Below are 25,103 nucleotides of genomic sequence, written 5' to 3' on the forward strand. Positions count from 1 at the left end.
ATATGCATAAAGAACAAATCTGTAGAGGCAATAAAAACATTTGTGGAAACTTAGGGTCAGGACAGGTTAAAGGTAATGGATACAAGGAGAGGTGTGTGTGTGTGTGTGTGTGTGTATGTGTGCAGGTATTGCTTCATAGATTGAGTGGTATTTAAACTATATTTTGAAAAGCACGGGTGTTTTTTGGACCAACAGAATGGTTCACTGTTTAAAAATGTTATTAGCTAAGCCTGATGATCTGCGTTTGGTCCCTGGATACCATGTCAAGGTGATGGAAGAGAAGTGACTCCCGAAACCTGTCCTCTGACCTCCAAATGCTTCAAGTAGCACTCTGTAGGACATGGTCACACATGTATACAAACACACACATACACGCAATTTAAAAAGGAACTTTAAAAGGAAAAAACACTACTTTAATTTTTTAACAAAATAAAATGAACATTGTGGCACATGCTCGTAATCCTAGCACATTAGAGACTGAAGCAGGAACACTGTCATACTTTAAGGTCTAGCCTGGAGAGTTCCAGGCCAGTCTTTTAGAAAGACTTCCTAAAAATGTCTACACAACAATGCAGCCAGTCCTGATGGGACCTGATAGGCTAGGGTCAGATGGAAGGGGAAGAGGACCTCCCCTATCAGTGGACTTGGGGAGGGGCATGGGAGGACATGAGGGAGGGAGGGGATGAGGAAGGGGGCTACAGTGGGAATACAAAGTGGATAAACTGTAATTTATAAAAATATAAACAAAAAATGCCTAAACAAAAATTATGAAGATAAAGCCTACTAATCAAAGCAAGATTTTGAAGTTTGATTTTTGGGGCAACCTTCTATGTCTTCCCAACACTGTTCATTGAGAGGCAAGTTAGTTTACACATTACCTGATGGCTTTAAATGTCAATGCATTCGTGCTTGGCATGCTGTTTGAGAGACTGTTTTAGAAAAAAAAAATGCAGTGTTTCTGCTTACTCATGAGAGAATTTACTCAATTTCTATATTCTCTGATCCCTAAATGTTAAGCCTGATTCTTCTCTACCCAAACAGATCTTGAAAATCTATTTGACTCCAATTATCATTTCACAGGCCAAATTTTTGAATTTATGACCCTCAGCATTATCTTCACTCAATGCCCACAACTCTGTGAAGTAAACTTTATTGTTTTTTCTAATTTAACATCCATGAACACCGAGGTTCGAAGAGATCGTCACCCTAAACTTAATACACGAGGGACTGAGGATCATCTGTAGACACCGGTGCAGGGGTACAGCTTCCTGAGTGCCTTAGCGGCATTTCTGTCGCTGTAGTATGATACTCCCCAGGGAAAAGCCCCTTAGGTGAAACGGATTATTTGGGCTCACAGTTCAATGGCACTAGAATAAATCACGTTCGGGAGGGCATGGTCTGAAGGAGCCTGAGGCTGACCTGACAGTTAAGAGCAAAAATAGAACAGAAAGTGGAGAGAAGCTCCCAAGCCTGAGGCCTGTTCTCAGTGATGCACTCCCTGTAGCAAGGTTCTGCGTCCCCCCAAACGGCACCACCAGCTGACCACCAAGTCTTACAGAGGACTAGGCTTCGGTTCCCAGCACATGCGTGGAGTGGCTCTCCACCACTGTTACCCTGGTTCCCTGCCATCTGAAGCCACCTCTGGGGATCATTTCATATTCAAATCACAATACTGCTTAAACACTGTAGGCGTCTTCTTTTCTGGTTATGAGCAGCAATGGCTATATTACCACACTCAAATGATTTTCCCTTACGCCACAGTGTTCTCTAGAACCAGCAGATTTAATAGTCGGAGATGAGCAGAGCTAATGCCAAAGCAGAGACCCGCTTATTAAGACACATTCTGAGAACCTGCACGAATCTTGCTCTGATTGCTGGCTTTCCAGCTCCTTATCATGTGCTAGATAAGGTCACTGCAAGGTTGGTGTGTCTCCATCACGAGCATCCTGTGACTCCCACTCTCGGCTTAACTGAACTGTTAAAAAACTTAAGGACAAGCTGTTTCCAGAAATGAGCCTTTGCACAACTCTAAATTCAAAAGCTGACTTTTCTGAGAACAGTGTGTGCTGACTATCTGAGTTATCAAAGGAGTTCTTTGGGGTTCTATTTCTTTTCTTTTCTTTTTTTATGCTATTCTTTGAAGAGTTCATTGTTGTTTTGGTTTAACCTCTTGAGAACTCCTTCACTCTAGCTTGAGTTGGGAAGGTCTTTAATACTGTTTACTTCATCCTGCCTGAAGACTCTCCAATTTATTTGTGTTTATTCTGAGCAAGAGACATGCTGACACTTAACCTACCGAGAGTGGGCTACTGAGTGGTCACTCTTCCACCACTGAGTGCTCGCAGAGTGTCCGCTGGGCACCAGTCCTTCCATTAGAGAAGGCGTGGACAGCAAAGGTTGATGGTGCAGGGCAAATGACTGCTGTTTTCCTGAACCCTGACACAAAAAGTGAAGAACCCAGTGGCTAACAGCAAATGAGTTACTGAAGCAATTAAAAGTCATTTTAATGAAAAGATTTATGTTTAAAAAGCAGCTCAGGAAATTACATCAGGAACTTAAATAAAAGGCTGACAAGGCACCAAATCTTGCTCCTCTCATATGATGTAAAATTATTGTTTTTCAGGAAGAAAAGCAATATTAAGTACACTATGCTATAGCTTCCAAATTCATTTCTCCTGGGAAGAAGGGTCGCTAAAATACTTGCAAAAGCCACTCCCTTGTTTATTGTACAGATGAATTTATACAACGTCAGTCTTGACTGGCATTGTAAGTAGGAAGAATGGAATTCACAACAGCCAGGCAATTAAAACTTCCATTATCTAAATACCTAATTAAACTATGGATTGTAGTGGTGCTTTTCTATTTATTGAGCAAAGATATGTGCTATGCACTTAATCAAAAAGAAAAAAAAATAAGCCATGGTGACTGTTGCTAAGAAAAACATGCAGTTTGTAAGGAGAGGCCACCACACGCTGTGTGCTGCTGTGGTTTAATTAAAGTAAGTTCTAGATGAAGAGGGAGGGAGGGGCAAATTAGGCAGCAGAAAGTAAGGGAATGTCCATAGTGAATTTGAGATCTGAAGCTTTGCAGAGACTTCAGATCTATGGACACTAATGGAAGCCACAGAAAGAGAAAAGATTTTCAAAAACCAAACCAACAGATGTTTAGAAAATAGGGATAGAGCAGGTTTTAAGAGCAGCACAAAGTAAGGAAGGCCGGGGAACAAAAGGAAAGAGTAGGCAGTGGTCAGAGAACTCACGACAGGTGTCGTAGCAGCCATACAAGCAAATGCTTCAGAGAAATGTTAAGAGGAATTAGGCCTTAAACAGAGCAGCAGAATTAGAAGAGCCTCCACTGAGCAAAGTAAGAAAAGTTTGTGCTTTTCAAGTATTTTTAATTTTCTTTTATAGTTAACCTATAAAAGCACCAAATGTTCTTGGGGTACCCTGTGACCTTCTGCTATGGTTATATGTTATAGGAAGACTAAATTAAAGTATTAAATATATTTGACTTATCATTTTATGGTGAGAACGTTTAAAATCTATTCCTTATGCATGGTGACAAAGTAATTAGTTAATTCCCAGCTTTCTGTGTGAGCCCATAGACGAGTAGCTAGGCAATAACTGTGTAGTTTTTCTGTCTCCTTGCCTTGGGAATTCATTATTCATGCTTTCGGCTCATGGCTGGTCCAGGGCCCTAGTCCATTTAAATAAATTACCCTGCTTACTACTTATATTAATCACCTTTCTGTTGTGGTGGTAAAGTACCATGACCAAAAGCAACTTAAGGATGAAAAGGTTTGTTTTAGCTTATGGTGCCAGGGAGATAGAGTCCACCAAGGCTAGGGAAGTACACCATAGTCACAGGAGCAGGAAGCAGCCTGATCACATTTCATCTATGCACATGAACCAGAAAGAGCAAGAGGTAGTGTGAGGATATGACTCTTCAAAGCCCTACCCCAGTGATGTGCTTCCTCCAGCAAAGTTCCAGCTCCTAAAGGTCCTGCTACCTCCCCCAACAGAGCCACCAACAGAGGAACAAGTCCCTGGGAGACATTTCCCATTCAAATCAATACCCTACTGTTATGCCAACATAGATCCATTTAGAATGCAATAAATAGCAGCAAATCCAAGCTAGTCTTTTGATATTATATGTAGATATGATAATTTCTAGTCCAAAGATCGAAAGGCCTTCCTGGATACATGGGAAACCTGCCACTCTAGGTCTCTGAGGTTTGGGTTCTGGTTTCAGTGTTAACAGGATATCATATGGGGATTGTACTCACTTTCCAAGTCTCCCTGGGTTCTGATAGCCTATAACCACACAAAGCTCCTTGAAGGAGCATGCATTATTCAGTATGTAGAGGAACTCAATCACCGTAAAGACTCCTCATTCATCATTTCTCCTGGAATAATAAAACAAGCCTGTCAGATCCCATCGCTTTTCCTATCAGAAACACAGCACAGATACTCGTATTGGCATTTTTCTTCCAAGCTGATGCAGAGTGTGTCATCAGACTCAAACGCTACTGGAGACACAGGCTTTGCTTCTGATGATTTCTAATTCCAGCCTGACACTGAGGCTTTCAAATGTGAATGGCCTTGTGGCATTCTCCATGAATTCTTGCTGTGTCTTCTGAAGGCTTGACATTTCTGTTAAATTTGATCTCAGATTTCTTTGCTTTTGGTTTACTCAAAGCTGCTTTTTCTCTTAAAGGTTTCTATTTGTTTTGTCATGCTTAGCTTTCAAACAGTGCTTTAAAAATGTGAGCAAAATATTTCCCTGTGTCATATGATGAATTAGAAAGGAGGAGGGAAAGATGAAGACAAGGATGGGGGTGAAATAATAAAAGAATATAAATGACAAAAAACAAGTCAAATGGGAAAAGTTAAAATGTATTCTCCATCAAGGAATTATTTCATGACCTCAGGAGTTTTGTGGAAGGTGGGCTGAGCTCCCTGTAATATTCTCACAGGTTGCTGAGGAAGAAAAGGATTGACAGATTCAGGAACAATGACAAAGATTGACTTCTCAGATCTGAATGTTGGCTGGATCAGTCAAAGCGATCCAGGAAACACATGAACTCATGCACTGCTGTCTCGGAAATGGACGAGAGGGGCTGATTTCTTTCCTGTGGATGCACAGCAATCACACAGGCAACTCTGTCCTGAGTGTCAGAGGTTGTCCAAGAAAGGACTGGAGTCCCCAAAGTATCAGGAGACCTGCCACAAGGACAAGGCTCCCAAAGTATCAGGAGACCTGCCACAAGGACAAGGCTCTTGTCATAACAATTTGACTTTTTTTTATCACACTCATGGAGAGGTGAAGTTTCCCCGGATTACATGACTTCAATATTGCAAAAGGTTTTATGTAAATATAGAAAGTGGGACCCAGCTATCATCAGTTAAGCCAGATACTGAATATTAGGCCCAAAAATGTGTAACAACTATTACTCTCCTAACTAAATATTTTCTATTTTTTTAGCGTGATGATTTTTGGTAGAACCACAGCGTGTAGCTTAACAGGGAAAGACCATATTAATGTGATTTAAATAAGCTGATAAATTTTTTAAGTATTTTAATTTTACTTCTACTATAGCTATTGATAAATATAATTAAAGTATTTAAGAAAAAGACACTTCTTGAAGTTTTCAATAACTTTTAAGAATGTAAAGTATCCTGAGACCTAAAATTGAAGAAGCGCAGTTAGGAACAAATCTTCACCGCTGGCCTGCTCTTGCTTCCACCTAGGGCAACCACTGCCCAAGGACTTGGCCCTGTTTCTTTACAAGAGCATTGCCTCTCCACCTGAGCCCTCTGCTTAACCCTGAGCCTGTTGGGTTCATCTCCGCTGTTAGCATGATGAGCTGTAAATATTTCCATTAGAATTCCTTTGAAAGGTGTTCATCCTGAAACCACTCAATCGCAGTGAATTCTCGACCTTCCCAGATTACCACGTGGCTTTGGTCTTCTCAGTAGCCTCAGTGGCCTTAGTCCTGGAGGACTTTCTCCTTTTCCCCCAGTGTTCTCACTGGGCAATGGACCATGTTTGACTTTTAGTCCATTTCTCAGCAATCGCTGTACAGAGCTGCATTGATACTAGCTACGAGTTCTAATCTTTCAGCAAATCCCAGAGAAACCACTTTAGCTGAGTTCAGAGGCAATTGAACACTGACTCATAACTAAAGTGGGGGCGTTGCTCTTAACCCCTACTTCAGGCATATTTACTATAATGCGTCGAGGGAGCAATCTCCTCTACTGTCCCTGGGTTTCCAAACCCTGGAGTTCTATTTAGTGGCAATATTTGGAAAGGTATGGAAGGGCTGGGAGGTGTGGCTTGGGTAGAGGACCTATGACCCTGTGGACGGGCTTTGACAGTTTGTGGCCTCACAAGGCCTGCCTCATGCTCTTCCCTCACCTCCCATACCCTGAGGGTTCAGATGTGATCCCTCTGTTTCCCGTGCCATCCTGTTACTGTGTCTCATCCACCACTGTGGCCTTTCTCTCTGAGCTGAATTAGACTCTTCCTTCTACAATGCCCTCTTGTTCCTAGGGCTTCATCACAAAAACAAACAGCATCTGTTTTGTTTTTTTCATAAGTGAAAAGTCCCCTCATTTTCATGACCTCCTAGCAGTAGCATGCTCTAGATGAAGACATTTATATTTCAAACTAGATTTCCATTTGCAATATCGTGAGGATCTATTTTCTAATTAATTAACTATAAGAATGCTTCTTATAAATAAACGAGATATGTCAACATGGTGGGTGTCACAATGATGATTTTGTGAAGACCCAAACCATAAGCATTAATGTCCATTCCTGTAATAATCAACAGGCTCAAAAGTATCATGATTACCTAAGAGTACCTCCTAGCTCACGACCAGCAAGGATTGTGCATGTGTGTCAAGAAGTCAATTCATTTGGAAATTCAGTATAAGCTGGCTTGTGGAAATTTTCAAATGGTTTGCAGGTCTTCTGTCACATGTGACATTTTTGTGTAAATATTAAACCAAAGTTAGACCTGACACAGGTAACCTTCATCTCATTGAGGAATGAGGCCCTGAGCAGGAAATGCCAGCAGTTAAATCCCTGGGAATGTTTAAATAATTTCAGACATCGCAGGGAAGAAATGCCAGGATTTGTAGAACATGTTTGTCTATTGATCTACACCTGACTTCAGGGGCCATAGAAAACTAACATCCATTCTAGAGAGACCTATTATGTCAGAAGAATGTTCTAAATTAACTAGAAAGTTGAAAGCTCATTTTTCTCCAACAATGTCATTTCTTCTTAAAAGAGAATAATATTTGATATTTCTTTTAGGTCTGAAAATGAATTCATAGTTATTTACATATTTTCATTGATTATTTTGCTGGATATTCCTCTAAGATATATTATTTTCTGAAGGCTTGAAAAACTAGGTTGGAAAATTAAAGTTATGTATGAAACTTCCTTTAAAATATTTGAATTAATATTGTGATACCTTCTATCCTTTTATTAAGAATAATGGATCAATATATACTAAATTTTTTAAAAGCAAAAGACATAGGTTAAGAGCAGAAGTAGAAAACATTTATAATGCAAATATATTATTTTATATATGGAAATGTCATAGTAAAACTAATTACTTTGTATATTAAAAACAGTATTATACTACTATAGAATACTTTTAGATCATCAAATAAATACCTCATTGTTCTACTTGGTGCTAATATATAATCTACCAGATGATCTTAATGTATTTATTGTACTTAGTTTTAGACATACATAGTATTTCCAATGTTTTTTCATAAACACATCTTCATGTACATCTCTTATTATACCATGAGGATTGATTTCCAATGGTTAAATTGCTCCATCAAGAATAAACTTAAAAGTATTTTTGTCTGTTTCATTTTAAAGCATGTCCTATACTGCTAGCATTGTGTGAAAGAACCCTTGTTTTAGAAATGTATCAACACCACAAGCATCTCCTAAGGTGGCCTACTCTTCCTAAAATAGGCAAAGGCAAGTGATATTTGGATATACTTGAATGTCAAGTGAGTCCTTAGTCAGATCCCAAGATACCATGTGGTATTTCCAATTTTCTCTTCCAATTTCTCTCTGAATGTCAACCAAAGGTAGTAAATAAATCATACATCCTTCCCCATCAAAATACAAGCATGGTTCCCTGAATCTGCATGTATAATTTTACTTTTTTAATTCACTGTATAGGTAGGAATAGATTTTTGCTTCCTTTTGCCTGAGGACCTTGGAAAATGTCCTTTTCCATTATCCTCGGATTTGTTTATTTATTTATTTATTTTTTTACCATTTGACTGAGAGTCAAGAAAAAAGTATGAAATTTATGTAGGCAGTATTTGCAAAATTAAAGCTGTTGCAACCAATTTAAATGATCCCAGCACAGCAAGAAGTAATCTCTCTATATACTATGATTTCCAGCACTGTTTTCATCACCATCAATGCATTTTGATTAATCACCTCAATAAAGACAGTATAGTGCTAAATTCTAGAAACAAGAATCGATGAAATAAACATTATCCTTAGTTGAGAAATGGGGACACTTTTTGTTATAATAATTTTTAATATTTATTAACCAATCCCAGGTGACTAGAAGTAAGTAAGTCAATATCATTAGGGGACAAAGAAATTATTACTAAAAATAGTCACATTCAAAGAAGTTCAATGCACATTTGTGTGTGTGTGCACATCTTTGTATAAACCTGTGTGTGCCGGTGCAGTAGCCTATGTGTGCACTGTAGAGGCCAAAGGTCAAGTTCAGGTGTTTTTCCCCCCCCACACACTCTCTGTCTCTCTGTTTTACCATTGGGATAGAGGCTCTCACTGGTACTTGAGCTTACCAACTCAGCCAGGCTAGCTGGCCCATGAGCTCAAGTTCTGTGTGCATCCTGGGGCCATCACTTGAACTCATGATATGAAGAATAACAGAATTTCCAAAAGAGAAAGTGGGATATTCCAAGCAAAGATTACATGTCCACAAAGGTCAAAATGCACCTGTCATACCAATGAGCCACATGGCCTCACTCAGTTTATGGTGGCAAGGAAATCTGGACTCTCTATCCCTTAATATCTATTTAGTAAATGGGCACAGGAGGGGTCTGTTAGGAGTAGAAAATCAGGTAGTGTCTTGTGAGAAGTGATCTTGCAGATAATTTATAAAATATTGTAAGTTATCACTATGAAATATAAATATTTCAGCCCACGTGATGATAGGCTAGACCACAAGCATAGATACTAGAAGTGTTAGGACAGAAGAGCCAACTTGGAGGCTGCCTTCTGGAAAGGGAAGAGAGTGCTCTACAGGGAACTCATCTTCCTCTCAGTTTTGGACAGTGCAAGGTTTAGGGAATCATAAACAGAGGAATCAGCCCTTATCTCAGTATGCCGTATGTTATTCTGTGGGGAATGTGGAGGTTAGCACTGCAGAAAGCCAGCTTGGCCAGAAATGACTTACAAGGTCCAATTCTGCTTGAGCTTGGCCTTCAGGGGTGAAAGAGTGGAAAATATGAAACGGATAAAAACACCTTTGGAGTTTGGAGGCTGTATGACCATAGACACAGGGCAAGAGGGGAGTCTGGTGGTAGACATATCTAAGAAAAAAGGTAAGGAGTTTAGCTTAGATAATGTCCAAGTGCATAGGTAGAGAGTCACAATTCCCAAGGCAGTGGGAACATTCCCATGACAAAACCGACAAAACAGCTCATGCTTATGAAAGTCATGATCTAGTGTATGGAAATGAACACAGAGTACAAAGTACAAATAGTATACACCAGAATTTTGTTCTGTACACTTGGTATACTTTTGTTGATTGTCATCCATATTAATAAACTAGGACAGGAGGACAAGAAAACATGAGTGACTAGACTGACTCAAGATGCCATGACTTGGCACCAGTGTTATTACTATTCCTCTAAGGATTTAGACCGTCTTCAGAGTCACCTTGATATTGACGGGCGTTAGACAAACAGTTTAGTAACTAAGAGCAGCAAGTCAGAGCCCCCTAAATTTAGTTAGGAAAGTCTAAAGTTTTAACAGGCTGAGATGAGATGACAGGCTGGCTTTGTGTTTTCATTGCACCGTCTTCGCCTGTATGCGGTGTGCTGAGATGCCTCCTCAGCAATGTTTTGTTAGATGTGTCTGAAATATGGGCCTCACCACATCTCCTAGTAATGGTCTTTACAGGCCAAAAAAATAAAAAAATAATAAAGGACTAAGAGAGGATTTATTGATCATAAATATTTGTCTCAAATAAATAGGCTTAAAAGTGAAATCTGAGTTGCAATTAAAACCCAGTGTAAATTTAAAAGAAAAATAGAGCTGTTTAGTTTCCCACTCCAAATTGCTCTCAAGGACAGTTGAGAGACATGAGGCAAGGCCTTTTTTTCTTTTTTTTTTTTTTTTTTACTTGACTCTAGCTGCAGAATGTTCATTTCAACCTTCGGTAATCTAATATCCTAAAAAAAAAATTAAGTTTTCTGACTTCCATGCCACAGGAAGCCAATTTGCAGTACCCTTGTCTGACTGTAAAATCTTCAGTTCCTTCCCCACAAAAGGAATGAATGAGTGAGTGTTTTCTTTTTTTATCAGTCATTATTTCATTTTAAATGACATATGGCATTTCTTCAAGGTTTAAATTGTGCCTGTTAATATTTTTGAATGCTTGCCCTGTTGAAACTAAGCATTCCTACCTGGGTCTTGCTGAGTCTATTCAGTTCTGCAGGCCAGAAGCATCTTAAAGAAGTGTAGTACCTCAGTGACTTCAGACTCTTCCAGGAATGTCGAGAAAACTGACTTTTATCTTTGGATAGTGCAAGGCTGTGGTAACCCAAACAGCTCATCCGAGAATAAAACTGTGTGGGGAGATGTGGTTTCAGCCTTCACAAATTCAATTCAACAACAGCTATTTGCTAGCTGCCCAGGGGATGTTAACTCTTCACTGCCGCCTTCAAATGCTTCACGGTCTACTAAGATTTATCCTTATTAAGTCATGTTTGTTTATTCAACATAACCTATTTCTGATGTCTGGTTTTCATTGTCATCTGACCAAAAACATATTGAAAATATTCGATCCTATTTTTAATCATATTAATGATTACGTCTCCAGGAGGTAATAATTTCCTGAACAAATACATGGCTAAAGAAGAAGTGAGGATGTTCAGATCTTTTCAGAAAAGATTTTAGCTATCTCATAAACTATATTTTGTAACTACTAGTGCTGACACATATGGGACTTAATGCCCTTTCATTAGGGGATTCTCCCACAGAACATGTGAGAGGACAGAATATGAGAAGAAATGAGTGCTACTGATTATCTTAATTAATTTGGAGATGAGTACATGACCTATGCACAAGGAATGGAATTCACCCTCTGCCCCATACATATATGTGTGTGTGTGTGCGTGTGTGTGTATGTGTGTGTGTGAGTGTTTGTGTGTGCTCGTGCATGCATGCACGAGCACATGTGTATGTGTGTGTGTGTAATCGTTCATTACTTGCAGTCAACTCCAGTTCTACAGTCACATAAGCTGTGTGTCAGTTTTCCAGACCAAGACATTCGTGAAGTGGCCGTGCAACAATTAGACCACCTCTTGACTGATGAACTCCTGGAGTACCTCCCACAGCTAGTTCAGGTAAGAGCCAAGGGCCACCAAGAGATTCCTGGGTCCTAAGTAATCATTCTCTAAAAGTTTCCAGTGTAAGTCCCCAGTCACTAAATCGTTGTACTACAATTTGGCCAACGAAGAATTCAATTGCATCCCACATGTTCATGTCATTAACGCAGACATTTTTTATTCAAAATTGATATACTAACCCAAAGCCATATAAAAGCCCCTAAGGAAAATATCCTCAAACCAATTTCACTTAGTAATTAGCATTGGGAAAAACGTAGGAACGAGGGAAAACTATATTCTCATGACTGAGTAGGTAAAGCGATGAAACACTAACTGAGGACCCACTCTGTAGAAAACAGTCATTTATTAAATAGCTCATCATGATATTTTTGCCATTCACATGGAGAGTTGTACTGTGGTTATTACTCTTGAAAATGTAATTTTTAACACTCAACTCTGCTGCCAATTAGCACAATTAAGTAATGTCAACTACCACACCCCCGAGAAAATTTTAGAAAACAATGTGAAGGTAACTGGAGCTATGAGCGACCCTGACAGTCTGAATGAGATGAATGATTAAGACTGAAGTCACAGGCTGGAGAAATGGCTCAGTGGTTAAGAGCACCGGCTGTTCTTTCAGCAGTTCTGAGTTCAATTCCCAGCAACCACATGGTAGCTTACAATTATCTAGAATGGGATCTGATACTCCGTTCTGTCATGCGGGCATACATGCAAATAGAGAGTTTATGTACATAAATGAATAAATAATTTTTAAAAGGCTGACGTCACAGTCTACACATGAGCAGGCAAAGGAGCAAGTACTGCACTGCAGAAAGGAAGCTTTGCTCCATTACGATTATCCATGGAGTAATGAAGTCCAACACACCAGTCTTTCTGTTTGACTTTTTGTTTGCTGTGTGTGTGCGTGCATCCGTTCATGCTTGCATGCATGCTAGAAGACAGCCCAGGATATTATCTCAGATGTCAGTGAGTTTTTTTGTTTGTTTTGTTTTGTTTTTGTTTTTGTTTTTCGAGACAGGGTCATTCACTGGCCTTGAAGCCATCAAGTCAGCTAGGCTGGATAGCCAGTGAGTGCCAAGGATCTGTCTGTCTCCACCTCCTTGACATTGGGATTTTAAGATAGGCCACCATGCATGGCTTTCTGACATGGGTTCTGGGGATCAATTCAGACACTTATGCCTGCAAGACAAACGCTTCACCAACTGATCTCTTTCCCCTGACTGAGTCTCAGAAGCCCAGGATGACATGGAACTCACCAAGTAGTAAAAAGGTGACCTGAACTTCTCATGATCCTCCTGCCTTCACCTCCCAAGTATTTAAAATCATGTGTCACCAAACCCAGGATGTTCTCTGTAACCTCAGATATTTCTTTACCCGACAGATTGGAATCTGCTTTAACTGACAGTTGGCTCAGCTTTTGACCAGTAATGTGAGATGCTGAAATTGATGGGGAACCTTCTATTAATAAACTTTAATATTATTCTGTACTTTGTACACCACAACAGAGACTGTTCTGATATCCTCCTAAGGGAGAGATCTGGCTGAGAAATAGCTGTGCTGTTTGCTGCTTTAAGCAGTCCTTGTAGTAATCTCTTCCCTTGTTCATCAGGATAATATGGCAGAAAAAGAAAACCCCAAATAAAAACAGATGAATCCAACTCTCAGGCTCATTACTCATTTCATGACTCCTGGGTATGGGCAGCATGCGATACTAACTCAATTCAAAGAGGAAGCTTTTACAAAGTTTCATGAACTCACTTCAAAGTACCAGTCAGGGTCAGTACGCACGGTGCTAAGAATGACGTAATCCGACAAAGCCAGGTTCACAAAACATGCACTCAAAATCTAATACAGCAATCACACGAATGAATATTGAAAGAAGCCGCAGCTATGTTGGAAACTGAAAGTAAAATATATAGCATTTTCTAAGATGTAAGGAAATTTATGCTGTGACTAAACAAAAACTAAGAAGGAATTTATATTCGTTTAAAAATTAACTTTAAGAAATGTATGCACATACAATATGTGTCTTTCTGGGTCTGAGTTATCTCACTCAAGATGATCTTTTGCCCACAACTTTCATGGTTTCTTTGTTTTTAATAGCTGAGTAATATTCCACTGCGTAAGTGCGCCACAGTTTCTTTATCTGTTCTTCAGTTGAGAGACATCTAGGCTGTTTCCAGATTCTGTCTGAGTACATAGTATGTACTCACTTATTAGTGGATTTCAGCCATATAGTACAGGATAAGCATATACTATGAGGCACAGATCCAAAAAAGATTAGTAACAAGGAGGACCCAAGGGAGGATGAATAAATATCATTTCGAAGGGGAGATAGATTAGACAGAGGTAGTGGTTGAATAGAGGCAACAAGGTAGGAGAGGGGGCACAGAGAGTTAAGAGGGTGGAGATCAGACCTGGGGAGACCAAGGGCAAGAGGACAGAAGACCTGTAGAGAAAAGAAAAACTGAGGGTGAGGACGTCTCTGTGACAAGCTGGAGACCTAAGTCAGGGTAGGCTTCTGGGAGGATATAAGGGGAACTCAAGCACAGACTCATAACAGGGGCCATAGAGCCTGAAGAGGACACCCTCTAGCTAGACTAGTCTCCTAGTAGAGGGAGGGGAACACCAACCCACCCACAAAAATTTTGACCAAAAATTTACCCTGCCTACAAGATAGTGATAAAAATAGAGCAGACAGAGCAGAGATTCAAGGAATGCCCAGCCAATGTCTGGCCCAACCAAAGACTCAACCTATCAGAGAGAGCCAACCCCTGACACTATGAAAGATACCCTGCTACGCTTGCAGACAGAAGCCAGTCAGAGTTGTCTTCTGAGAAACTCTACCCAGCAAAGCCTCAAAACAAATACTGAGACCCACAGCCAAACATTGGGCAAAGCACAAGGAATCTTGCAGGAAAGAAGGGGGAAATAGGAATGCCCTGGAGGTGACAGGAGCTCCACAAGAAAACCAACAGAGCCAACTAACCAGGGCCCAGAGGGCCTTGCTGAGACTGAAGTATCATGAACTGGACCCAGACCCCCTACGAAGATGTAGCAGATGGGCAGCTTAGGCTTTATGTGGGTCCTCTAGGAGGAAATTGGGGACTGCATTGGACACAGACTCACTTGCTAGCTTTTAGATCACTTTCCCCTGGTGGGACTGCCTTGCCAGCCCACAGGGGAAGAGGACAGGCTCAGTCCTGAAGCAACTTGATGAGCTGGAGTAGATGGAAAGAGGACTTTCCCTTTTCTTGATGAGGGAGGAGGAGGTGAGGATGAGGTAGAGAGGGTGAGCCTGGGATGGGAGGGGAGATGGGTCTACAACAAGGATGTAAAGTCAATTAAAAAAAATTAAAAAGAAATGTATTCACTGCACTGGCCTTGAAACTTCCTGAGACCAAAAGTCCTCCTCTGTTGCTTTCTTTTGGGAACTGTGTCTTTACTTTACAGATTAGAATGTTAATACAGTACAAGGATATAGTAAAGTAGATTGAATTGATTCTAGGATTATAATGAAAATCAAATCTGGTTTATACTTTGGAGTCAATGAGACAGTCTTCAATGTTACTGTAAACCATTGTCATAACCATGCAGACAGACTCCAAAAACAAAGCTTGTGCTAATGTGCCAAAAGAATTGCCTGAAATCTATCATTAGGTAGAGTTGGGCAATGGGCTTGTAAACAAGAAAGTCAATCTGACAGTTCAGATTACTGGGTTCCAGAAGAAACATGGCAACAAATGAAACAAGGCAGATCCAAAAGTAAATTCTGGACCAGATCCTGCCTCAGTGCCCATATTATGTGCTCAGCTTTAGAGCATACACAAACCACACAACCAAGTCAGCCCAGTAAGAGCATGCTAGAGAAAGGAGCCTGTGGCTGCAGTATGACAGGGTTCTCAAGGTCTTTTTACACACATTCCACCAGCACTGGACTCCTGTGGGTTTGCTTAAATCATCCTACTCTTACATTTCAGGAATCTATAAACTTTCCCTGCTTCAAGTGTGCACCATACTGAGGAGTTCCTTGGAGAGTGGGTGGGGAAATGAACAGCCCACCTTTTTCTTTTTGTCTGTACTGTGGTATAAAACATTTCCTAAACTCTCCTCTCTGTCTCTTTGAGTGTATTTGTGTGTGAGAGAGAGAGAGAGAGAGAGAGAGAGAGAGAGCACATGCATCTGTGTGACAGGCTGAAAAGGCAGACATGAACATCTCCAGGAAGGGCACTTGACTTCCATTTTCATATATTCAAATTATTGTGAGTCTGATGAGACCCAATTGCAGACTGGGAACAGTCAAATCCCTGCACCGGGAAGGCAGACGTCTGCATGAGGTCCCAAAGGACATCAGGGACTGCCATTGCTGTTCGTGTCTTTGGCGAGTTGAACATCAGCCTTTGGGAGCTGCTTACAGTGGAGAGGAAGAAAGGTTTAGGAATGGGTTATGGTGGTACCGTCAGCTTTGACTATTTTTAAGCAAAGCCTCCGTATCTGCAGGTTAATAGTGACAGAGTAGTTGGTGATTTCTGTTGTGGTTGACAGTTGAAGTTAATTTGATCACCAAGTGAGAACTGTCCAGTGCTTAATAATACCATTTTATGTGTCACAGACATTGATCATGACATTTTTTTTGTGCCAGCGTTCTTCCCTGAAGCATGGTTGAACTTTACCAACCACTTGCCTTTCTTTATTTTCCTATACTCCAAAAGCATAAATAAGGAGACGCAAGACCATGCAAAGACAAATTGTGTAATGTTTGATGTGTTATTGTATAGCAACGAATAAACTATCAAGCAGAGTATTAATATTTCATTGAAAAGCTCATGCTATCTTTTCCACACCAGTTTCTGAAGCCTCTTTCTCTTAAGTCTGATTTTTTGTCTGATCCCCTGCCTTTCACTGCAGGCTGTCAAGTTTGAGTGGAGTCTTGACAGTCCCTTGGTGGAACTCCTGCTTCGCCACTCCCTGCAAAGCATCCGGGTCGCACACCGTCTCTACTGGTAAGGCCGGCAGTCCTTTAACCTAAGATCGCTTTATCATCACTTTAAAGTTCTGCCACCTTCGAATCTTTGTCAGTTATTTTCACAACCCTATTTAAAACTTTGTATATGCCTATCAAAGCAGGTAACATTTACATAAACCTACATGTCCAACACAAACAATTCATATTTTTATAGAACACAGCTTCATTTTCCTTTCTTTTGTTATTTTTTTTCAAGTTAGCATACATAGTAACAGGTTTTATTATGACATTTTCATACATATGTGTCATTATTCTTTGTTTTTATTTATCTCTTTTCCCTGCTACTCTCAATTCCTCATGCTCCCTTTTTCGTGTTCTTCCTTCCCTAATAGCATCACCTTCTGCTCTTGCATCACATGTATTTCATGCTATCTACTTTTCCACCCTCTCTTACCTTTAGACCTGTTCCTTCTCCTCATAAATTCCTTTCTACTTTCATAGTGTAAAACACACACACACACACACACACACACACACACACATACACACACGCATCCAAACCTAGATTCTACAGATAGATACAACATGCAAAAAATTGATTGAGTTTCTGCATATGTTCACTGGGAGATTGTTCTTGTTTGGGGTTGTCAAAATCTACTTCTGTTGTTGGGTTAATACTGGCCTATGGGGCCAATTCCATAACATTCCTTCTATTTTGTTGAACAGCTTGAGGGGTATAGGTGTCACCTCTTTTCCGTCAAGGTTGGGTCAAACTCAACAGTGAATCCACCTGGTTTGGGGTTTTGATTTGTGGGATGGGTTTTCAACAGCTTCACTGGCATCTAGTGACTGCCTTTCCTACTGGCTTTGTGTGTAGTTGAGTGAGTATTTCCCTTTTAACATTTCCATTTGTTTTATTGTTTTTAATCAAGATCTCAATTTTCTTGCTGATATTTTCTTCTGTGCTGCTGACTTTCCATCATACTGTATGTAATGTTTTCTGACTTCTTTCTCCATGTTGCTGACATTCCTGGAGTGAATGTCAACCAATAAACAAATCATCAAGGCCTGGATTGAATTCATAAGCTTTTTTTGTATCCTCTTTTCATTCATTCAACCTTTTTATCAGAAAGCATTGGAAACTTGTCACCTGACACTTAATTTGCTCAGCACTCAAGGTGTAACCATCTTTGAAGAGTTATGTTGCCCTGCTTTTCAATTCTTGGGAAAGTTCTTGTGTTTCTCTGTTGTGAATTTTGCATGTGATGTTTCGGGTTTCATTGGAGACTACTGTGGTAGCCTGTTCTGAAGAGCTCAACTCCAGGTCTTCTCAGTAAGGATAAAACAAATGGCTGTATCAGCATCAACGATGAACTGTACAATGTAAAGGATTACACTCTAAATCCACTCTTACATCACCCAGAACCCAGAACTAGAAGATGGGAAGACTAATATAGAATGTCTACAAATCACTATTAGTAGATAAATGGGTAGTAAATGAATTAAATAAAAAGGAAGGAAGCAAGTCACAAAGGGGAGAAATATAAAGAAAGTGTGCTAAAGAGAAGAGAAGGAGAAGAGAAGGTATGTGGAAAAGGATATGTGCTTGGAAGAGGAGAGAGAAGATCAAGAGATTAGAGAAGATTAAAAGGGAAGGAAAAATCCCTAGTGGTGAGAAAGCACAGAAACAAGGTAAGGTGAATATGAGAAGGGAGAAGAACTGAAATTGGAGTTTCAAAAACACCACACACAAACAATATGATGAATTTCACATATTAGGAGTACATTATAAAGGAAAAATGTAAAGAGAGAAAAAGGAAAGAACAAATAAAAAGAAAGAAAATAGACTGGCCAATGATAAAAGGAATCTATAAACAAAATAAGATGAATGTATAAAGGTAATAAAATGTTTTTAAGTATGAGAAAATAATTTAAAGATCATAAAGTCAAAAATATTGCTAAGATATATGAAAAAGAGCAAAAAGGATGTATAGAAAGGAAGAGCAAAATCAAAAAATAATAATGTGTGGGGACAGGTCATTTCTACGTAATAAAAATTAGGGACTTCAACCTTGCTTAGACTGTACTGACCAAGTCTCCCAGGTCTACCAGACCTGTTCATCACTATCTTCCTTCTCTGTACACCAGAGGCCTCTGCAGGTATGGGTAGCTTTGCAGTCTGTGGGCTCGACAGTTGTTATCATCCTCCTGAGGCTCATCAGCTACTTCCTCTGAAAAGGCTCCTGTTCTGGCCCAGAGGGTCTCTCTAACACATCAGGGGTGCAGAAAGCAAGCAGAGCATTTGTGCAGGCACAGAGCCGCACTGACTTCCAAGACCTCCTAGGTATGAATCAGGGGCTGAAGGAAGCTGGAAAGTACACCACGAAGCTTCAGAGTTCCGAGGCTTTACAGGGAGATGGCTCTGATCATCCTGCAGACCTTGGCTCAGGGCTGTCAATCTCCACTGCTATCCTCAGTTGATGAGGTCTGCTTCCTGCCACAACAGGTGGGCTTGCATTTTCCTGTATACTTCACTGCCTGAGCCAAGCCTTGCACTTTTCAGCTTGTCAATATTCCACCTTTCTGCTGCCTACAACTGCTTCTGAGAGAAATACGGAGACTCGTTTCATACCAGAACTGGAGGCTCTGAAAGCAAGAGGAAGGCAGTTAACTTTATGATTTTTTTTTCATACCTGTGTACCAGCCCAGAATGGTACATATGCAGACTGAGTATGGGGAAGCTTTTATAACGTAAAATCAAGTGTCCCCTCCCTTTTCATGAGGGCACAATGTTCCATGTCATCCAGGTTTCACCTTTCCCACTGCCCTGCACATTCGTCTGTTTCTTAACCTGTCTGAGCCTCTCTCTCTCTGTGTTTCATACTGTTATAAGTTTATCACTGCATGAGTCTGCTATGTTTGCAGGTCCCTCGGTTGTTAGAAATTTTCTATTCTAAATTTCCAGTTTCTGCTGGAGGGGAAGCTAGGCTAGCATAGCTGTGGAGGAGCTGGACTAGCACAGCTTGGAGAGGAGAGCTACATTAGCAGGTAATAGCTGTGTTCTCCAGTCTACTGCTCATTTGTAGCTGGACTTTAAGACACTTTGGAAAATGAACTGTTAGATCTTTTATTTCTTGCCCCTCCCAGAGCCGTTTCTTGCCCTGGGGCTTTGACATGCTAGACTCTGGCTTTCTGGCTGGTGGTCATTGCCTGCTCACAGGCCCTCCCCTCATCCTGAGTTAGGTCACCTTTGGATTATAACTTCTTTCAGATGGTTCCTGGCCTCTGCTCTTCCAGTGAAGGAAATAAACATATGATTCCTGTCTACAAGAGCCCATTCAACTAAAGAGTCCTTGTCTTACCAAAATCTACAGCTGTTTGGGAGATCGCATGGCTGTGCTCTTGTCCTGAGGGTGAGCCCACCAGTCTTTCTTCACCAAGGCAACCTGAACTACTCCTTCTCTCACACAGCTGGAGCTGGTTGTCTTGGACTCTCTTCCTTGGATCACCTGTCTTCTCCACGAGTGTCAGGTAGCCTGTATCACTTCTGTGATTTCTGAAACTGGCTCTCTCACTCTCACTGTCTCTCTCTCTCTCACTCTCTTACAGATTCAGCTTTTTCTTATTCTGATCCTTCTTGCTCACTGTATCTCACACTGATAGCTTCTTGCTAGCCATCTTGCCCAAAAGAGAAAGCACATCCTATTCATGAGTACATGAAATGACATAATTTTCAAACCCTTCCTTTTCTGTAATTTCTCTCATTAAATAGCAAGATAAATCCAGTCTGAGTTGTAAGATGGGTTATAGATTTTGTGGCTGTATCCACTCAATGAAGATTTCCAGACAAAATATAATTGTGGGACTGTGGGTACTTAGGAAGGATTTAGGTTTTTAAAATGCTTCTATGTAATATGAATTTCAAGCAATGACAGCTAGGGGCCAGATTTTTTTCTATGCAAGAGTCGTAGACTGCTAAGACTTTCTTAAGAACAAATTTAGAATACTGGCAGCAGAGGAATAAGAATTACTTAAGGGATTATCAAACCTTTTCCTATTATCACCTATTGTTGAGCCTGTGGTATTATCTTCATGCTGTTTTTTCCTTCTTTTCTTTTTATGGACTGTATAGATTTAAACTAGCACAAATTTTTAAGAATTACATGTGCGAATGGCCTAGTAGTATAATAAAAATAGGATACTCTTCAAATAAAAAAAAAAGTGTGATCACATTATCTACTTGTTTCATTTGCTGTTTAAGAATATTATTAACTGAAAAACATCAAATTAACACCATTTTGGAGAAACACATTTTCTGCTTCAAGTTGTGTTCTTCATGATATTACTCTTCCCCTGTAAGGGTTCAAGATTCACCGAAACTTGTCAGGGGTTGACATCTGATTTGCTACTCAACTTCATTTTAAAAGTCTAATCTAATGCAGAGTGCTTCCTTTGGCATGTGACTGCAGCAAGACATCAGATGCTTGGCCCTTCACTTAACAGACTCTTACCAAAGCACTAAATGAAGTCACTCCACTCCTCAGTGAGTACCCCGGAGCCGAAAGAAGCTAAGCAGACATACTTGGTGGTGTTTCCTGACACACTCAAGCTGGGACTCCATTAAACTCACTGTTTACTAACCTTGAATTTTTTTTCTTAATATGCATTATTAAAATGAATGCATATTAAATAATCTCAGGTTTGATACTTGAGTTGAAATACAGAAGTCTGTAATAAAAAAGCAATATTTTGAAAAGGCTATTGAAAATTTGAATAGAATATCCAGGATTTATTCTAACTGATGAGTGGCAAACTGTTAAGATAAGAGTGCTTCCTGAGTAAGTCTCTCATATGCTAATGCACTGTGGGATGTGGAGTCCTGTGAAAGGTCACAGTGACTGCAGATCAAGTTGTAAATCAGTGCCATGTTTATAACCTAACAGAAGTAGTTATGTCACTCCTTCCCAAGGGGTCGTTGGGAGGGGTAGCCTTTCTCACTGTTATGATAAAAAAAAATCAAACAAACAAAACAAAAAACATGAGCCCCATTTCTCTCCCTATTAACTCTAGAAAAGATAGAAGGAATTGAGAAAAATAAATGACAGAAAGACTGCTCATTTCTGACAGACAAGCTCATGAAAATATGGAAAGAGGAAAATGAGCACAAATAAGGAGATATTAAAATATCATTGTCATCCTTTTAAAACAAGCAAAGACTAAGAATCACAAAGCATGGATGGGTGAAGCAGAAAAAACTATAATTGGGTTTAAAACGTTGTGGTTCTAAAGTGGTACCTAGCATCATGTTTAGGGAGTATTTTGAGTAGGATATTTGAGCTAAATTTCAAAGACTGAAGCCCAGACTCCTTTGACAAAAGATGTCCTGAAAATAAAATAATAAATAAATAAATGAAGAAAGGGAGAAAAAGAAAGAGGAAAAGAAAAAAGAAAACAGGAAAAGCAGGACCCAACAGCCATCGGGTTAATGAGTTTTTCACTTGGCTGATTCTCCAGAATCCAAGTGTTTGTTTAACACTGAAGTCAGTGCCTTGCCCTGTTCACCCAGGCCCTGTAGGAATTGTCTCTATCTCTCACTCACATAACCCTTCATTTACTATAGAGGGAGCTTTTTGTCGACCTGACAGTGGTATAAACAGTGACACAGAGACTTTTATATAATTTAAAGCTCAGACCTTTAGCTGGGACAGATTCCCAGCTCCATGTATACTTAAACTGACTGTTCTAGCCTGTGACCTGCTGCGTGGCTAGCTCTTTACTTCTCCATCCTGTTACCATCCATCTACCCCCTTCCATGTCTGCTTCAGAGTCTTCTAAAATTACTTTCTTTTCCCAGAGACCCTCTCTCCCCCGGAAGTTCCACCTTCCACTTTATTCCCCAGCTAGTGGCCGGCAAAACTTTGTTACAACCAATCAGCAGAGAGACAACACCTGATCCATCTCTTAGATTGCCTCTAGGTATGTGAGGAAGAAAGAATATTTACAAAATAGAAAGCCCAGTGATGAGTCATAGCAATGACAATTCCAAGATCCTGCTACCACTTAGCTCTCTGCTGGTACAGAATTAACAACTGAAAATACGCAGACACACCCTCACACATGTAAAGGAAAGCTATCCCAATAATTTACCAGGCCCTGCAACTCTGTATGTCAGTAGCAGCTCTCCCTTCCCCATTGTGTCTACCAAGCATTGTCTAAAGGTCATCTCACCAGATACTGTATTGTGAGCACATAGTCTTGCAGTGAAAAACACATGACAACCAAGCTCGCAAACACGAGCCTCTTCAGACAATTTCATAGGGAATAGAGGAGATTCCATAATAGGAAATAAACAGGAAGCTTTGGGTCGGAAAATTTGAAGGTTTTTACTTCCAAATGTGGAGAGGAGGAAAGCATATTTGGGTGAATGCCTAGGGAGTCACTCTTGACAAAATAATTAAAATTATAGGAAATTAAAAATCAGTAGTGTCCTTTCCACTTGGAATAGGAAGCAATTTTTCTGTTAATGAAGTGTTGGCTGGCATGGTGTGCTGCTTAGATTTTCACTCACTTGACACAAACCTAGACATACTTGGGAAAAAAAAATCTACACTCAGGCAAGTCTAACCCCACTGAGCTCTAGGAGACATGGTCTGAGTCTAAGTTTCTGTGGACCTGCCTTATAGAGCCACACCTCAAGGCAAGTGTTATTTCAGATACTTGAGGTGAAGAGCTAAAAGTTTCTCCCTTTAAAATGGAACGGCCTGAGATGAAGCTTCGATTTAAAGCTCTTATCAGATCACGTATTATTGTTGGGGGGGGGGTGTTACTGATAAGCCTCAAACACCTGGAGCTGTAATTGGTAGTTTGTAGACATTCAATAAAACCATATTGTATGAATGACTTAAATTGCCTGGGCCCAAATGCGCCAATGCAGACTTGAAACAGAAGGGGGCAGAAGAGAGCTGATGGCGCAGGGGAATAAGGCTTGAGCAACTTCAGGGAACTGATCAGGAACCTGGCAATATGTCACCTGTGAGGGCAAACCTGAATAGAAGGAGGACATGAGCAAGTCAGAGACTACCATCAGGCATTAAACTAGGGAAGAAACGGATATTCTAGACCAAGTAGGAAAATCAGAATGACCCAAGCAATTGTGGCGAATACTACAAAGGACTTTCCAGGTACCACACAGTATTAAAGGACCTGTGAGTTTGATATGTTATCTGTCAGGTGAAATGATGTAAAATCTTTCTCCGTCTCTCTCTCTCTCTCTCTCTCTCTCTCTCTCTCTCTCTCTCTCTCTCTCTCTCTCTCTCTGTCTCCCTCTCCTTCTCACCCCCACCCTGTGTGTTCTTTCTTGCTGCGTGCATATGTGCGTGAGCACGTGTGTGTGTGTGTGTGTGTGTGTGTGTGTGTGTGTGTGTGTGATGCATATCGAGACCAGTGGTCCACATTCCATGCCTTTCTCATTCATTCTCTCACTAAATCTGGAGCTTGTGGGTCAGCTACACAGACTCTCCAGCAGGGCCCGGGCATTCTACTACCTCTGGTTTCCCAGCTCTGGGATTACAGCTTTTCTGCTAAACCCAGCTTTTTATGTGGATGCCCGAGATGGCGTTCAAATCCTTATACCTTATCAATCGACTTATCTTCCAGTTCCCTCCATTCATATTTAAGACAATCATCTTATAGGTTCCCTTATTCTGATTTTAAGAACAACTTATCAATGGTATAAATAAAATAAAACAAGACGAAAGCTTTGCATGCTGTGGTTTAAAGTGTGTCTCTTTCATTCCCTTCCCAACTGTATGTGTCCCTGGCTCTTGCAGTACTTTCATTTATGAGTCACTCCTCAAGGCTAACCATTGTTCCTCCAGCCTCTTCTGCTGTGAAAATACCTATTTAGAACACAATATTTACAGATATTTAATAATTTGTTCATGTATGTAACAAGAACTGAGATTCTAGACTGTTAAACTAATAGAGATGAAACAAGATGACTCTTGCCTTAAAGGACCTCAGAGGCCTCCCTCCCAGCATCCAGGCAGCAGAAGGCTCTATGGTAGGAGCAGAGGACAGGCTCTTCCTGCTCTTCAGTTTCCCCTGTGATTTCACATGCCAAATGCAAGTAGGCAGACGAGGCTAGGTATTAAGTAAATCAAAAAACCTAACTGTGTGCTCCCATTCTGTCAGTTTTAAATACTGATAAAAGTGCCAAATGAAACCACAGTGGAGGTAAACGCTCTCTCTGCTTTGATGCCTGACTACTGTGAAGACTAAAGAGCCATTCTTGAGGGAGCGATCACAGTGTGCTAGAGCACACATAATACAGAATCAATAGGAGTTTTTAAAACCTCCATTCTCTGCTTTCAAGAATCATTACAGTGCCCGTAATTCACCTTTTTACCTTTACGATGTAATAAATAATAAAATATCAGTTCACTCTTTTGTGAGGGAGAGATATGTCTGGCTGTCAGCTAATA

At 40.3% G+C, this 25,103-nt stretch overlaps 1 protein-coding gene across 4 annotated transcripts in view; it reads left to right on the plus strand.

The window, feature by feature from the left end:
- The window catches only part of Pik3c2g (phosphatidylinositol-4-phosphate 3-kinase catalytic subunit type 2 gamma), a 345,180-nt gene that overhangs the window by 121,901 nt on the left and 198,176 nt on the right, over positions 1-25,103 (plus strand). For all 4 annotated transcript variants that reach the window (XR_009591996.1, XM_060384334.1, XM_060384335.1 and 1 more), the window contains exons 18-19: positions 11,558-11,651; positions 16,563-16,657. Coding sequence is in view for 3 of the 4 variants with exons in the window: in XM_060384334.1 (XP_060240317.1) it covers positions 11,558-11,651; positions 16,563-16,657 (189 nt within the window). In the remaining variant the exon portion in view is untranslated. The remainder of the gene's footprint in view (positions 1-11,557; positions 11,652-16,562; positions 16,658-25,103) is intronic.

Source organism: Meriones unguiculatus, chromosome 5 (assembly GCF_030254825.1).
Source record: "Meriones unguiculatus strain TT.TT164.6M chromosome 5, Bangor_MerUng_6.1, whole genome shotgun sequence".
Lineage (NCBI taxonomy): Eukaryota > Metazoa > Chordata > Mammalia > Rodentia > Muridae > Meriones > Meriones unguiculatus.